Source organism: Lampris incognitus, chromosome 1, assembly GCF_029633865.1.
Source record: "Lampris incognitus isolate fLamInc1 chromosome 1, fLamInc1.hap2, whole genome shotgun sequence".
NCBI lineage: Eukaryota > Metazoa > Chordata > Actinopteri > Lampriformes > Lampridae > Lampris > Lampris incognitus.
In genome coordinates, this window is record NC_079211.1 from 126203202 (window position 1) to 126220164 (window position 16963).

Consider the following 16963-nt stretch of genomic DNA (forward strand, 5'->3'; position numbering starts at 1 on the left):
GCGAAACTCCTCACTGTCAGGTGAAAAGAAGTGGCTGGCAACTCCACATGTATCGGAGGAGGCATGTGGTAGTCTGAAGCTCTCCCCAGATCGGCAGAGGGGGTGGAGAAGCGACCGGGGCAGCTCGGAAGAGTAGGGTAATTGGCCGGATACAATTGGGGAAAAAATCACATTGGACTATCAGAACATAAATGTATAGGATTGATATAGAGGGAAATGACATGAGTGGGTGGTTTTAAACAAACACTGGTTTAAAATACAATGCAATCTACATAAATACTGTTTACAGATACTAGCGGTACAACCTATTACTCATCTAATTCCTATTTTAATCATGATAGTCCATCCATACAGTAATGTCAGTTCGGATAACAGTGAAAACTATCTTACAGGACAGAGCCAAAAAATGAACCCATATTGCTTATCTAGGTGAACACAAGAAAGCATATTTACCAGCAAGTGGCATACGGTGTAACTCCATCTCAAACTGGCGGAAGTTGCTTTTTCAGCAGATTTTCGCAAACCATATCTTTTCACCTTTGACTTAAACTTTCCCAACCATCTCAATTCAATACCATGCTTTGCTTTGCTTTGCATCCTATTTTTCACCCTTGTTATCTACATTTTCCTCTGGTCTCCTCACATTGGGGAAGTTTGAGACAGCGTGATGATTAACAGAGATTCCCATGGGGTTTAATGATCAGTACTGACTCACATGCTTTTAAATCTCAGTGAACATTAAATTTGACAGAAAAGAGTGACAGTCATTATCAGAACTAAACAAGACAGAGGGATATACTGTATGCACACATATATAAGACATATACAATACTATATCTGTATCATGTATACATATGTATACGTGTGTGTGTGTGTGTGTGTGTGCGTGTATGTGTGTGTGTATATATATATATATATATCAATACAGATGCAAGAAAAAAAACTTTTAATACATAGCAGTACAGGCCTGTTTCGTGCGTCGTGCACTCATCAGCTGCTAATGTATATATATATATATATATATATATATATATATATATGTGTGTGTGTGTGTGTGTGTGTGTGTGTGTATAAAGACGTGTGTGTGTGTGTGCGTGTGTGTAACTATTTGACTAAGACCCTTTCTTACCAAATTCATATCTATACAATGAGTCACTGATAGTCCCTGTTATTACAGCTTTTGAGACTATCTCTCTTGATACTTTGACTAAGCTCGCATCAGCTTCTAAACCAACTTACTTGCCTACTTGACCCCTTACAAGCAAAACTTTTTAAAGACCTCTGGCCTTTCCTGGGACCTACAATGCTAGACATTGTTAATTTATCACTTACTATTGGCACTGTTCCCAGCAGTTTTAAGACAGCTGCGGTTAAACCTATATTTAAAAAAAATATACCTCAATCCAGTGTCTCTTAATAACTATCGACCAGTCTCTATGCTTCCATTCTTTTCTAAAGTACTAGAGAGAGTTGTATATAAACAACTTTCGACCCATATAAAAGAAAACCATTTATATGAACCTTTTCAATCGGCTTTCAGGCTCTGTCACTCCACTGAAACCGCTCTGACCAGGGTGGTGAACGATCTTCTACTAGCTATGGACTCTGATTCCACTTCTGTGCTTCTACTACTGGACCTCAGTGCAGCCTTTGACACCATTCATCACTGTTAGACAGATTAAATTGTAATTTTGGTGTCTCTGGCTTAGCTCTCTCTTGGCTTAAGTCCTACTTATCTAGAAGAACACATTGTGTCTGCTATAATAACACAATTCTCTGACGTTAAATATGGCATACCTCAAGGCTCAGTTCTTGGCCCTCTACTTTTCTCTCTTTATATTTCACCTCTTGGCCAAATTATACGCAGTTATGGAATAAATTTCCATTGCTATGCTGATGATACTCAGCTGTATGTGCCTATAAGGGCTGATGATCATACTCAAATGACTAGTTTAGAGGCCTGCTTGGCTGCTGTGCAAAATTGGATGTCACTAAACTTTCTGCTTTTAAATTCGGATAAAACCAAGATGCTGGTCATTTGCCCTGCTAGACACAGACACCAATTTGATCAAGTAACAATGACAATCAAGAAGTCTGTAATTTCACAAAGTGTGGCAGCCAAAAATCTTGGTGTTACCTTTGATCCCAGCCTTTCCTTTGATAAGCACATTAAAGAAATCACCAAAAGTGCCTTTTTTCCCTTACATAACATAGCTAAAATTTGGTCTTTCCTGCCTATGGCTGATGCAGAGACTCTAATACTTGCATTTATTTAATCCAGACTTGATTACTGTAATGTTCTGCTTTCAGGTCTGCCACATGCTAGTACTAAAGGTCCTCAGATGGTTCAGAATGCTATGGCTAGAATTCTAACTAAAACCAGAAAATATGACCATATTACGCCAATTCTTGCCTCCCTTCATTTACTTCCCATCCATGCTAGATTAGACTTCAAGGTGCTTCTGTTGACTTATAAAATCCTAAATAGGCTTGCCCCATCTTACTTGTCTGATCTTCTTAGACTTAAACTGCTTTTATTTGTCATTGCCTTGTATGCATGTCTCATACATACAAGGGAATTAAATTATGTTTCACATGGACCCCTGTGCCACATAAAAACAAATACACAATAAATATTAAAAACAAAAAGTGCATTAAAAACAAGAAGTACTTCACAGACCTAAACATCAAAAGCACACCTGACACTGACAGTGAGTAAGAAGGTCAAAAAGTCATTTTATAGAAGGTCTAAGTGTTCAGACTGTTGAGGAACCTCACAGCTTGAGGAATGAAACTGTTGCATAGTCTGGTGGAGGCAGCATGGATGCTCCGGTACCTCCTGCCAGAGGGTAGGGGGGTGAAGTGGCTGTGGGAAGGGTGGGTGGGGTCCTTCACGATGCGAAGAGCCTTCCGGGTGTATCGTGCATCATAGATGACCTGGATGGATGGAAGAGCAGTTCCTATGATCTTTCCAGCTGTCTTCATTATCCGCTGGAGGGATTTGCGGTCAGAGGCCTTGCAATTCCTATGCCAGACAGTGATATCGCTGGTCAGAATGCTCTCTATAGTGCCTCTGTAGAATGTGATGAGGACAGGTGGTGGGAGACTTGCCTTCGTCAGACACTGCAGGAAGTGAAGACGCTGCTGGGCCTTCTTGGAGAGTGCCGTGACATGTGAGGGCCCGGAGAGGTCCTCTGTGATGTTAACTCCCTGGAACTTAACACTGCTGACTCTCTCCACATCCATACCATTGATGGTCAGAGAGGTATGGTTGGCGCTGGTCTTTCTAAAGTAAATAATGGCCTCCTTAGTTTTCCTATTTTTAGGGAGAGGTTGTTGTTTTTGCACCTTGCCGCCAGTTGATCCACCTCCACTCTGAATGATGATTCATCATTGTTGCTGATGAGACCTACCACTGTGGTATCATCAGCAAACTTTATAATGAGGTTGGAGGTGGATGATGCTGTGCAGTCGTGAGTCAGCAGGGTGAACAAGAGTGGACTGAGCACGCAGCCCTGTGGAGTACCAGTGCTCAGTGTGATGGTCCTGGAGGTGATCTTGCCAATTTGCGATTTGCACTGACTGTGGCCTCCCCATGAGGAAGTTTAGCACCTAGTTGCAGAGGGAGGTGTTAAGGCCTTGAACCGTACATTCCATCTTGAGCCCTTTGCTCTCAAAATACAGGGCTCCTGTATGTACCCAAAGTTAAAAAGAAATTAGCTGGTGGCAGGGACTTTTCCTATCAGGCCCCCTTCTTGTTGAATAACCTGACTGCTGCCATTAGACAATTAAGAGTCTGTTGAGTCCTTTAAATCCAAACTTAAAACCCATCTTTTTGCCTTAGCCTACAACTAGTTGCCTTTAAGTTGAGTGCTTCACAACCTGTACTGCATGGTGGGTCGGTTTCTGTCTCAATGAATTTACCAAGCACTGTTCTGCCGACAAGATTATAGCATATAGATTATTGACGATTGCAAACTGTTCTCTTCTCTCACATGTCTTTTCTCGCTCTCTGAATGATGTCTTCTCCTTTCCCTTCTTCTGTGTGTGAACGGTGTGATGTGAGTCTCCCTTGTGTCACATGCAATCTGTCCTCCTCCCAGGTCTACATGGTGATAGTGGTCGCCAAATGGACACTGCTTGGCATCCCCCTCATCACATTTTCTTTTTATATATTTTATAAATCCATATAATTTTGTTATCTTGTTTCAATGTTATATCCTTCTCTCACCCAGATGTGTGACTAATGCCTTTTCTTGTCTCTTCCCCCGGGTATATGAATGGTTTGATTTGAGTCTCCCTTGTGTGCATGTGTAGTCTGTCCTCCTGCCAGGTCGACATGGTGATGATGGTCATGTGGCTCAGGTCCTAGGCTGTTCCGGTGCGTCTGGACACTGCTTGGCATCCTCCTCATCATATTCTTCATATATTTTATAATTCTGTTATCCTCTTTCAATGCTGTATTCTGTAATTTGTGTACACACAACATCCATTGCACGCTGTCTGTCTTGGGAGAGAGATCCCTCCTCTGTTGCTCTCCCTGAGGTTTCTTCCTAATTTTTCTCCCTGTTAAAGTTTTTTTTTTTTTAAATTTATTTCTGATTTTCTCCCAATTTAGTGGCCAATCAATCCCTATTTTAATTCAAACACCCACCCTCGTACTGCATGCGTTCACCAACTGCATCTCTCCGGCCGGCAGTCTCGAAGGAGACCGCCTCCCCACTTTCGTGACAAGGCGACTCCAGGCCGAACCACTGTTTTTTCTGACACACACAGACGCATTCACGTGACGAACACAAGCCGACTCCGCCCCCCTCCCGAGGACAGCATTGCCAATGATTGCTGCTTCATCGAGTCCGGCCATAGTTGGATCTGACGAGACCGGGGCACGAACCCCAGTCCTCAGTGGGCAACTGCATCGACACAAAGCCGATGCTTAGACCGCTACACCACCGCGGTCCCTAAAGGGTTTTTTTTTTTTTAGGGAGTTGCTCCTTATCCGATGCGAGAGTCTAAGGACAGGATGTTGTGTTGCTGTTAAACTCCCTGAGGCAATAATTTGTGATATTGGGCTATACAAATAAAATCAACTTGACTTGACTACTGATGATCACATAATGCACAGTGATAATTTTCAACTAAATTAGTAAAGAGTAGAAGTATGTTCAAAATGTTTTTTTTTTTTATCTGGCCTGATCAATGACAAAACTAACTACGGTGGAAAAGTTGAATTAGGTTTTCTTGGCACCATTTTTGGCACCATTTGAAATTGGTTCTGGTATAACCCCCATAGAGAAAACACTGTTATATGAAAACACGTGGGGCTAACAGGCACAGCAATAAGCTACTATATATCTGGCAACTGAAAATAAAGGTCAAACCTCTCGACGTTTGTGCATACTTCCGTATGTAATGGTTAGCACCCTTGATTCTGACTCCGGTATGATTTAGATGTTTAGATGTTCCTTGATCTATGGAAAGCATTCGATAATGTTAATCATAACACCCTACTTCATAAACTACTCAATTTCAATCTTTCTACAGAATTTGCCAATCTTATCAGAGGCTACCTCTCATCTCGCTCCCAACTTTGATAATTATAAAATTGATAATTATACATCTAATTCCCTAGATCTATCAACTGGCTCTATACTGGGTCCAATCCTATTCAGCATGTACATTAAAGATCTACCTTCTGTGTGTGGGAAATGTGACATCTTAATTTATGCTGATGATACAGTTATTTTTACTCATGGTAAAACTAAAGAAGAGGCTGCAATCAAGTTAACAGATGTTATGTTGAAGGTCACAACTTGGCTTAACCAATGTTGTCTGCAACGTGTTGAAAACAATTTGTATGTTTTTCTCAAAAGGCAACATCATAAATGTAGAGCAAGATATTCTCATCCAGGGAGAGAGACAAGTTGTCTCAGAATACAAATACTTGGGAGTACACATAGATTCAAACCTCAGCTTCAAAACCCACATAAAAAGGGTCTGCAATAAAGTAACGTTTAGTTTGGCAAATTTCAGGTTTTCCAGAGACTTCCTATCAACTGAGGCAGCAAAGATATGCTTTCACTCTATGGTTGTTTGTCTGATAAGCTGGTCTAACACACACTCTACAGCATTAAAACCACTGGAATCATTATACAAACAAGCATTCAAAACCTTAGACAAGAAGCCATTCAGTTTTCATCATTGCCATATTCTAAAAAAGCATAATCTACTTAGCTGGGAAAACCTCATCAAATACAAAAATGTCTGCTAATTTTATAAGATCATACATGGTTTAGCTCCTCCTCCTCTGTCCAGCTTCATCAACTTCAAATCTTCCACAAACTGAGTTACTAGAGGAGAAGCTAGAGGGGGCTGCACAATCACACTCAGGAGAACTACATTTAGCCAGGCCGGTTTCTCCTTTAGAGCATCAAATCAATGGAACTCAGTACCACAATCAATTAGAGAGTACCCATCCTATTAATCATTTAAGTGTAATGTCTAGAAATGGCTTATTAGGAACCAACAATGTCAACATTGATGCTATTTGTACAAACTTTTAATATGTTGTTTAACTGCATTGTACATTAGTTGTGTTGTATGTCTGCTTTTTATATATATTATTTTCTATATTATCATTATTATCTTTTTCTACATTATTTGTATATTCTGTATATATTTTCTGTATATATTCTGTATATTTCTGTATATATTTTTTGTTTACTCTTGTTTTTCTTGTATATTAACTATGCTGTAGGTTTATTTTTATTTTTTGTTTTTATATATCACACTGTCGTATATTCTCTACCTACTGCATGTTGTATTATTATCCTAGGATGCCAAACAACATCAGGCAAAGGGACTGCTGATAGAAACTAACCTCTTAGCTAACTCAGGTACATTTACTTTTGTTCAAATGTTGATTAATGTACATTGTTCCATCCAAATAAACGTTGAAAAAAAAGAAAGTACTCATCATGGGTTAACAACATTCCACAGCATGCAGCATAACCATTAATGAAATCATTTCAAAACCGCACCTTTTAATATGAATAATAAAAATGGCCCTCTATATCAGAAGTCCAGTCTGTTACTTATCTTTATCACTTTTAGTTTGTTGTGTGGGAACCAATAATTGAGAAGAGAAAAGAGAAGAGAAGAGAAGAGACGAGATCAATAGAAAAGAAAAAAGTCAAGTGAAAAAGGAGACTAGGACTGTGAATGGACACCCTATAATGTTCCATGATTTAATTGCTAGCTCTCTGGAAACAGAATTCCTCAGTGTGAATTAAAAATTCAATAGAACCCGTATAACCTTGACTTAAACAGCATCACTCCATCAATGGGTGTAGGCAGTCTAGAGACCATCACTAACACTATCCCATAAAGCACTTGGATTCTTAAAGCGCAGTAAGGGAAGTGAAGGGTGTTTGGGGCAAAATAATTAAAATAACAGCCACCTGCAAAGTTTATCCTGAAGGTAATTATATGATGTTTGGTGCATAAATGTGTCACAGCATTGCATATTTATAGAACTCAAATACTGAGGAAATGAAGTGAACACTTTGGGAAATAAGATACAGAAAAACAAACTAGCAATCAGGAATAAAATGAGCTCTGGAAAAGCTATAGAAAGCCATGCATGTGTGCTCAAGCTATGAACAGTATGACAGGCTATAAATGGAGCTCAAAAGTGAGGTTTCAATCACTTCACTGTTGTAATTTTGGCTGACTGGAGGTTCGGGGGAGTACTGGTTAACACTGTGGACTCTGAATCCTCTCAGTTCAAATACCTGTGGAACCTCTAATTCCTATGGCTTTTGTTTCCTTTCTTGTCTAAAAATCACAGAGTCCTGTCTTTATGTGCAAATGGGCCAGAATGCAATTAAGACAAAAAGGTGCAATAACACCGTGGCAGTAAGCAAGAGTTCACATCCTGGCAAACGTCTGCTTAGTGGAGAAATAGTGTGAGGGGAGGAAGCAGCCACAGCTACCTTTAACCAAGCACCACAAGTATGTTCCTGCTTTGAGAGAGAAACGTACACGGGAAACACATGCAGTCACTGCACTTGTTTCGGAGGCCTATTGGTTGACTAACAGAGCAGCCAGGACAAACAGCAGCTAGCTGTGAGACGGACATTTTCTCTGTGCAGCTTGCTTAACCAACAAGTCCACACCAACCCAAAATCACCACTTCCACCCGGCAAAAATGGTAGCCATAATGTGTGAAAGCAGTGAAGGCTGGGGGAAAAATAGAAAATCATCAGAAATATTATCCAATCAATATGAACATTAGTATCTCATGGCCATCATATTCGAACCATACTCACAGACATTTTCTCATCTGTTGGGCATTTTGAATTGGTCTGAATCAGCAGTGATGCTTTTTCCAAGCAGATACAGTAATAACAATAAACACTGCATGGCTGAAGATTGACGTTCTGTTGATACTGGTAATTGCATTGGGAGTTTGACCTCCACAAATCAAAGAGACCCATTGGTGATGAATCAGCTGCACTGTTGCGTCAGCACAGTCTCCACCTCCAAATACAAAACATAGTTAAAACTGAGTTCTAGCTACTGATGAAATATTTGTTACTAACGTGTAGGACTGTAGTGTCCCTCAACAGGGTACCACATTTGCACAGCCTGCCTTTTCATTTAATGCTATAAAAAACTGTCCTATCCCTCCTCTGCTTTGAATTTTTGTACAAACTCTGATTCCCTGGACTTTTTTCCCTGGAAAGTACTGGAGAACAGTAATCATTCAAATGTGCAAGTACTAAAGTGTTCGTAGTTTGGTTTTTTATGCATTAGCTAGTCTCTTAAATACGCGATAGATAGAAATGATAAAAAAAGATGTTGGCTTACATGTAAATCTTCAGGATTTACATGTGACATGACATAGCTATAATGAGAATGACAAGCCTCTACGGCAGTTCCGGATGTAGTCAGCAAAGTTACAATGTATATTCTAACAAGAAGTTACATAAACAAAAAGAATTCTGCCATTTACATTTTTTCTATAAAGTTTCCTAAATTAACTATCTATTTTGAAATCCATTAAATCTGCTGTCAGTGATTGATTTCTTTAGTAGACATGTAGATATATGGCTATTCCACACAAAGTAAAAACAGAGTGATGGTCTTGCAGCACATGAACATTTCATAAAGTGTGAATGACAAAAATATCAATGTCAGAACATCTCACCCCTGAAAATCTCAAAATGTGAGTTTCCCTATCTACTTTTCTGCTCCAACAGTGTTCTCACCTAAAAAAATTATCATACTTCAGGGTTTATACCTCCTATCCCCACATGAACAAAATCTAGAGGGTTCATCTAACTGCAGCAAAGTATGCAAGTGTGAAATCTCCCTGACCTAACTTTGCCCTCTATTTTTCCATTATGTTTGCTTCATTTGCTGATCCAAGTGTGTGTCAGCTGCTGCCTGCCACAGTAGTAAACCTATAGGCCCACAGACAACATGACTTATTCATGCTCCTGTGAGACTGCAGGAAACTGGAGCTCCATGGGGCTTTGTTCCAGCTCTCAGTGTTTCAGTCAACTCCCAGCTGCCACCTCCCAGAGGTATGTAAAAAGGATAGTATGGAATAGGGCTAAAACTGAAAGAGAAAGGGAGATATTATGACCCAAGGTTGAGCATTAATATCTGTGAGCACACTTTGTGCATGTGTGCGCACAGCACTGTGATGCAGGGGGCTGATGATTACTGATGTGCCATGTATGAGTCAAATAGCTAAATATAAATGTGCGATCAGCACTGCAAAAGTTGAACAAAGACTCTTTCCTCCTTTCATTCAGTAGACAGTCTCTCTGTAATGAAAGATATCTCAAAATGGCATGTTTTTCTGAACATTGGACCCTCTATCGCATGATATTTATACACTATGTACCCCCACCACCACCAACACACACATACCGTATATGCAGTAGAAACTATTTTAAGGGGCATGAGGATTTCCTTTGAACATCCATTGTGTTTTATGAGTGCACGTCAGTGTTCTTTGTAGGCTGTAGAGAAAGACAGGTCTGAAACTTTGCCCACCTGCATAACAGTCAACTTCCCCTCCAGGAACTCAGAATAGCCTACATCTAAAAAATCCCGAAACCCAGAGACAAATACCACTCCATTCAAATTGTTACCAATAGAATGGGTTAGGTGAAGAATATCAATTATCTACCATCTATTCTAGTTATTTTATTTTTATTTGGACTTGAAACCTATCTTACTGTCTGTTTTTTTCCACATCATTTAAGTCCACCAGCCTCCTGTGTGTGTTGGTGTGTTTGTGTATGAGTGTGTGTGCATTACCTTGATTTGTTGTCGGCGTAGCATGGCTAGTTCCCTCATGTCTCTGAAGGGCTGCAGCAGGTACTGGTAGAGTTGCGTTGAGGCCTCCAGTAGCCCTCCATAGGCCTGGTCCTCCTCCTCATATACCTCTAACAGCTCCACCATACTGTCCATGGCCCTGTGTTTCTCCAGCAACTGCAAAACACACACACACACACACACACACACACACACACATACACACACACACACACAATGAGAAAATGAATAGAATGAGAAAAAAGAGAGAGGGACTGGGATGGATGAAAACGGACTTTAAAAAAAAAAAATTTTTCCCGAAACCATCAATGGTGTTGTTATAAGTGCTCAACTAATGAGGAGTGGAATATCAATACAGGTCGTGCACTCATCAGCTGCTAACTAGCAGCTGATGAGTGCGCGACGCACGAAACAGGCCTGTACTGCAATGTATTAAAGCCTTTTTTTCCCTATACCTGTGTGTATATATACATATATATACAGTACATCCGGAAAATATTCACACCCCTTCACTTTCCCTACATTTTGTTATGTTACAGCCTTATTCCAAAATGGATTAAATTCCTTTTTTTTCCACCAATCTACACACAATAACCCATAATGACACGGTGAAAAAGGTTTTGTAGAAATTTTTGCAAATTTCTTAAAAATAAAAAACTGAAATATTGCATGTATATAAGTATTCACACCCTTTGCTATGACACTCAAAATTGAGCTCAGGTTCATCCTGTTTCCACTGATCATCCTTGAGATGTTTCTACATCTTGATTGGAGTCCACCTCTAGTAAATTCAATTGATTGGACATGATTTGGAAAGGCACACACCTGTCTATATAAGGTCCCACTGTTGACAGTGCATGTCAGAGCAGAAACCAAGCCATAAAGTCAAAGGAATTGTCTGTGGACCTCCGAGACAGGATTGTATCGAGGCACAGATCTGGGGAAGGGTACAATTTTCTACAGCTTTGAAGGTCCCAAAGAGCACAGTGGTCTCCATCATTCGTAAATGGAAGAAGTTTGGATCCACCAGGACTCTTCCTAGAGCTGGCCGCCAAGCCAAACTGAGCAATAGGGGAAGAAGGGCCTTGATCAGGGAGGTGACCAAGAACCCGATGGTCACTCTGACAGAGCTCCAGCATTCCTCTGTGAAGATGGGAGAACCTTCCAGAAGGACAACCATCTCTGCAGTACTCCCCCAACCAGGCCTTTATGGTAGAGTGGCCAGATGGAAGCCTCTGCTCAGTAAAAGGCACATGACAGCCCACTTGGAGTTTGCCAGAAAGTACCTAAAGGACTCTTAGACCATGAGAAACAAGATTCTCTGGTCTGATGAAACCAAGATTGAACTCTTTGGCCTGAATGCCAAACGTCACGTCTGGAGGAAACCAGGCACCTCTCATCACCTTGCTAATACCATCCCTACAGTGAAGCATGTTGGTGACAGCATCATTATGTGGGGATGTTTTTCAGCGGCAGGAACTGGGAGACTAGTCAGGATCGAGGGAAAGATGAATGGAGCAAAGTACAGAGAGATCCTTGATGAAAACCTGCTCCAGAGCGCTCAGGACCTCAGACTGGGGCGAAGGTTTACCTTTCAACACGACAACGACCCTAAGCACACAGCCAAGACAACGAAGGAGTGTCTTCGGGAAAAGTCTGTGAATGTCCTTGAGTGGCCCAGCCAGAGCCCAGACTTGAACCCCATTGAACATCTCTGGAAAGAACTGAAAATAGCTGTGCAGTGACGCTCCCCATCTAACCTTACAGAGCTCAAGAGGATCTGCAGAGAAGAATGGGAGAAATACCCCAAATATAGGTGTGCCAAGCTTATAGCTTCATACCCAAGGAGACTTGAGGCTGTAATCGCTGCCAAGGATGCCTCAACCAAGTACTGAGTAAAGGGTGTGAATACCTATGTACATGCAATATTTCAGTTTTTTATTTTTAATAAATTTGCAAACATTTCTACAAAACCTTTTTCGCTTTGTCATTATGGGGTATTGTGTGTAGATTGATGAGGGGAAAAACAGGAATTTAATCCATTTTGGAATAAGGCTGTAACATAACAAAATGTGGGGAAAGTGAAGGGGTGTGAATACTTTCCGGATGCACTGTATATATATATATATATATATATATATATATATATATATATATATATATATATATATATATATATATATATATATATGATATATGATATGTCTCCCCCCCCGCTACCCAATGACTGCTGGGATAGGCTCAAGCATCCCCGCGACCCTGAGAGCAGGATAAGCGGTTCGGCTAATTGATGGATGGATGGATATATATATATATATATATATATATGTGTGTGTGTGTGTGTGTGTGTGTGTGTGTGCATAACAGCCTTGTAAAACTGTACCCAACTGTGACTTAGTTTAAAAAAAAAGACTGCACAGCGCTGTTGCTGTAGTCATTGAAGATTAAGCTGTGGATAGCTGGAGATCAGCAGTTCCCCCCTTAGAGTATGTTAGAAGGATCCATCTTGGAACTAACTGGAAATTGTGCCATGGTGATTGGCATTTATGGTAACTAGCAGAGCAGATTAGCTTGGGGTTTTGTTGATGCAGACTCCATGAGACTAATACTGCTCTACTATTTGATGTTTCTTGTCCAGGAAGGGCAGCGAGGCACCGCTTCCTGTGTCTGGTTTTCCCTCAGTCTGTTTGCTGTGGGTTTATGTGCATGTGTACGTGCGTGTGCATGGTCTGTGCGAGAGAGAGTAGGTGGGGGACAGGGTTAAGGATGGAATGAGTTGTGGGTGATTCGTATCCGAGCTTTTGCAAACCTCACTTTGCTGCCAAAAAATAGAGCGGGAAGGAAACGCCTCAGCCAGACACTCACATAAACACACCACATCACAATAAATGGATGCAGTCTCTGGTTTCTCTCTTTCACATGCACACCCATTAAACAGGCAGGCAGATATGAGCCCTTTGTGTCCATGGTGTGTTTACTTCAGGAGACGGCTGTTGCAAACTTTTCATGATTTCTTTTTCCATCTCTTGCTTTCTTTCTTTCTTCCTTTCATTCCCCCTCCTCCCTCTCTCTTACTGCTCTTTGTTCCTCTCTATCTCCATATCCCTCTCTAAGAGGATCTATTGCACTAAGAGGATCTATCTAAGAGGATCTATTGCACTGTCTGGCTCCTTGACTCAGGGCCACACCATTGATTACAGTGGGATATTTTGATACCTACTGAGTATCACTGTAATGTATGTTTATATAAAGAGCAGTCAATCAATCACTGCCTTCTGTGGGTATATAAGAGCAGCCGTTTCTACAGGTATGGGCATTATGTGCATATGTAGCGTCTGCCGATTGTCCTCACGGTCTGTCAGAGTATGTTTGTTAAACCTAACTTAAAGATACAAAACCGGTATTTATTTAAGCTTCATAACATCAGTTAAGATATATTTATTATCTTGTCCTTTTCTTAATAGCTCAAAATGCATGACTGTTTCATTCCCCTGTCAACACATAAGCAACATATTTGTTTTACAGCTTTGAAAAAGAAAATGTTATTGCGTATTCATCACTTACTATCTGTCTACATTTCAAAAGAAAATGAATTACATTTCAGATAGAAAGATAGACTCCAATTAATCACTATTTAAAGTGAGCAGCAGAGAGACATTGTTTAAGGGGTGGGCAGTATGCTGAAAGTATGGATTGGAAACTGAGTCCTGATAATTCACTTCTCTTTCCAGACTAACTGAGTCTTCTGGTACAAGCATCCACACGTTCTACCTGGTATGATGTCCCTAACACCAAAAATTACACTGAATGAGAAAGAAATGGCGAGAGAGAGAGAGAGAGAGAGAGAGAGAGAGAGAGAGAGAGAGAGAGAGAGAGAGAGAGAGAGAGAGAGAGAGAGAGAGAGAGAGAGAGAGAGAGAGAGAGAGAGAGAGAGAGAGAAGGAGAGAGAAGGAGTGAGACGGGAGAGAAAACTGACATATCTGAAATTGGTCAAAAGTTACTAAAACAGAAACCCAGTTTGTACTATTTGGCCAAATATAAATGTTGGAAAGGCTATATTCTGAATAACTGGGACACAATAAATTTGTTGACCAACAGTTTAAAAAGTCAGCGTAGCCTCAGGAACAGGAGTGATGCCCCTGCTCAAAGAGAATGACTCTGCACTTCATTCTGGCAAATAGGCTGATTCAAGAAGGAAAATGGGCCTGGAAATGGGCCTAATTGTGTCAACATTCTGGGTGTGTTTCCATGTGTGTGTTAATTTGTGAGTGTGTGTGTATGTGTGTGTATGTGTGTGTGCACGCACTTGATTCTCTCAGCTGTGTAAGCAGGAGGAGGCAGTAACCATGCCGAGTAGACAATATTCCCAGCATGCAACTTCTTCATAATTATTTAGAAGTTTGTTGCTGTGAATGGGCACATATTAATGCAACTGTCACAAAATACACACAATTGCCCTATCAGATAGTTTACCAGTGGGTTAGCCGCTACATGATTTCTGTCCCTTCTTTGTCTCTCCTAGCGGCTGTGTGAGGTATTCTTTCTGCCACAAGGTGCATCCTGGACATCTGGTGGATTCTACTCCACTCAGAGCTTCCAGATGGTTCTTTTCATCCTATTCATGTATGATTCAGGTTTTATTAACCATATTAATGTCATACCTATAGGTAGAACATACATTGAATTTCCCTCGAATCTTTATGCCTATACCCAAGTCTATGTCTACTATACCTGACAGGAGAACCACAAGATTGTGACACTAATAACAATGGTTGGTAATGTTTGCTTTACTTTATTATGTGATGGTCAAAGTTCCGACTAGGGAAGCCTTTAGTGACACATCGGCCAATAATCGGTACCAGCCAATAGATCAAAAAAATTTGTAGTCAGCTGATGTTTAAAAACAACCAACAGTCACCTCCAATTATGTCAAGCCCTACCAATCCTGAAACACCTGTCCTTTCCAACAAGTGCAGGTGAAAGAAATGGCTTGAATTATACATTTTCTGTCAAACTTATCATCTTAATGGGGTTTACTCTCTGTTACAATTACGGCTTCCCACCTTAGTATCTCTACTCTTCTTTTGACTTTAAATTTGATCAAACGGGTTGTTCAGCAGCCAAATTATGTTGACGTTAAGTGAGCAATCTATTAAAGTTGGTCATAAGGGTGTAGCAAGATGCTACAGATATGGCAACACCACTTCTCACCTCCTGTAGGTGTTTTTTTGCACGGTTGAGGGCTTCCTCATACCCAGACTGCCTCAGTTCACTCAGGCTCTCGTAGTATTCATCCGGGTCATCGTTTTCTGTGAACAAGAACTGCGACAGAATTTTCCAGCCGCACGTGTCAAGCGCATGGCCAAAGTACACCTGTAATCTGTAACACAGGTCATCCATTTCAGTCTCGGGGACTTCCGCCGGGCCAAACAGGACAGTCCACATCCCTGCAGGTTCCTCTGGAAAGACAGGAAGGCATGGCTCCAGGTCTGAATTTACAGAGCATAGCTGCAGATGAATGGTCCGCAAATCCTGGAAGGAAAAGAGTCCAGCCCAGCTGCAGTCTTCCCTGCACAAACTGTCAAACTCCTCCAAATCCAGACTGTCTACTGTGGAGGACAGGGGATCATCTCTGAGTGACTCCAACACCTCCACGTCAGGACTGCCTGGGGATGCTGCAGGTTGACTCACAGTATGGGACTTGGAAGGGCTTGATTTTGTTGCTGCCTTCGATGGAGACTTGGTTTTGACGCCAAAGCCTTTGGCTGCAGCTCCCTTTACCCCTTTGCTCCTTGCTGCTTTATCGTGAATGGGACTTTTGGGCCATTTTGTTTTATCCTCTTCCTCCTGGGTTGTTGCGTCCACCGGCGGGTCCTTTCCAAAGCTCCTTCTCTGTACCGTCCTGTTGTGACACGTAATCGCAAATCTACCCTCCACTTCATTCCACGCCACGATGAAAACGAATTTGTGCTTTTCCTTCTCGTCAAAAACGTTGGGTCGCACAGCTACCCACCCCGATTCCAAATTATCCTCCATTGTGAAGGACATTTTCGTAGGACGAGAACGATGACACGAAATATCGAAACGGTATGTGCGAACAAACCACCCTGGAGTCGGATGCAGTACTATATTGGTAATATGATACTCTATGCTTTTAAAATGTCATCGAAGAGTTAACGTTAAAACCAAACCATGTTACTTCTCGGGGACGCTTGACTGTCCAGACGATCGTTCTTGGTTATACAGATGAATTTGGAGCAGTGCGTTGTCGTAAACCCCATCTTCAGCCCACCTGCTTTCTGCAAGACTCCTTTTTGGCGATCCCAGCTGCAGGCCGATTACTTTTCCAGTAGCCTTGAAGCACTGCGAGATTCAGATCGGCACATGCGGGTGTTTGTTTACTAGCTCCGATCGGGATTCATCCGTCAGCTGTGCTCCGTTATTCCCTATGCCTCGGCTGCAGACCCCTCTTCTCAAAGACTGGAAGCGGCGTTCAAAAACGGTGTGCATTGTTTGAAATACGCTACGCAGAAACGACTAATATTAGATGTGGGGTGTGATTTGTTTTGGGGTTTTTTTTCAGTTCCGTCCAACTTCTCCGATCCGTCTA

At 41.3% G+C, this 16963-nt stretch overlaps 1 protein-coding gene across 1 annotated transcript in view; it reads right to left on the minus strand.

Moving 5' to 3' along the window:
* Window positions 1-16737, minus strand: part of LOC130117078 (junction-mediating and -regulatory protein-like) — a 31145-nt gene extending 14408 nt beyond the window's left edge. The window contains exons 1-2 of the mRNA XM_056285230.1: window positions 15565-16737; window positions 10336-10509 (exon numbers count right to left, since the gene is read on the minus strand). Of these exons, the coding sequence (XP_056141205.1) occupies window positions 10336-10509; window positions 15565-16401 (1011 nt within the window). The 5' untranslated portion in view covers window positions 16402-16737. The remainder of the gene's footprint in view (window positions 1-10335; window positions 10510-15564) is intronic.
* Between the last annotated feature and the right edge of the window lie 226 nt (window positions 16738-16963).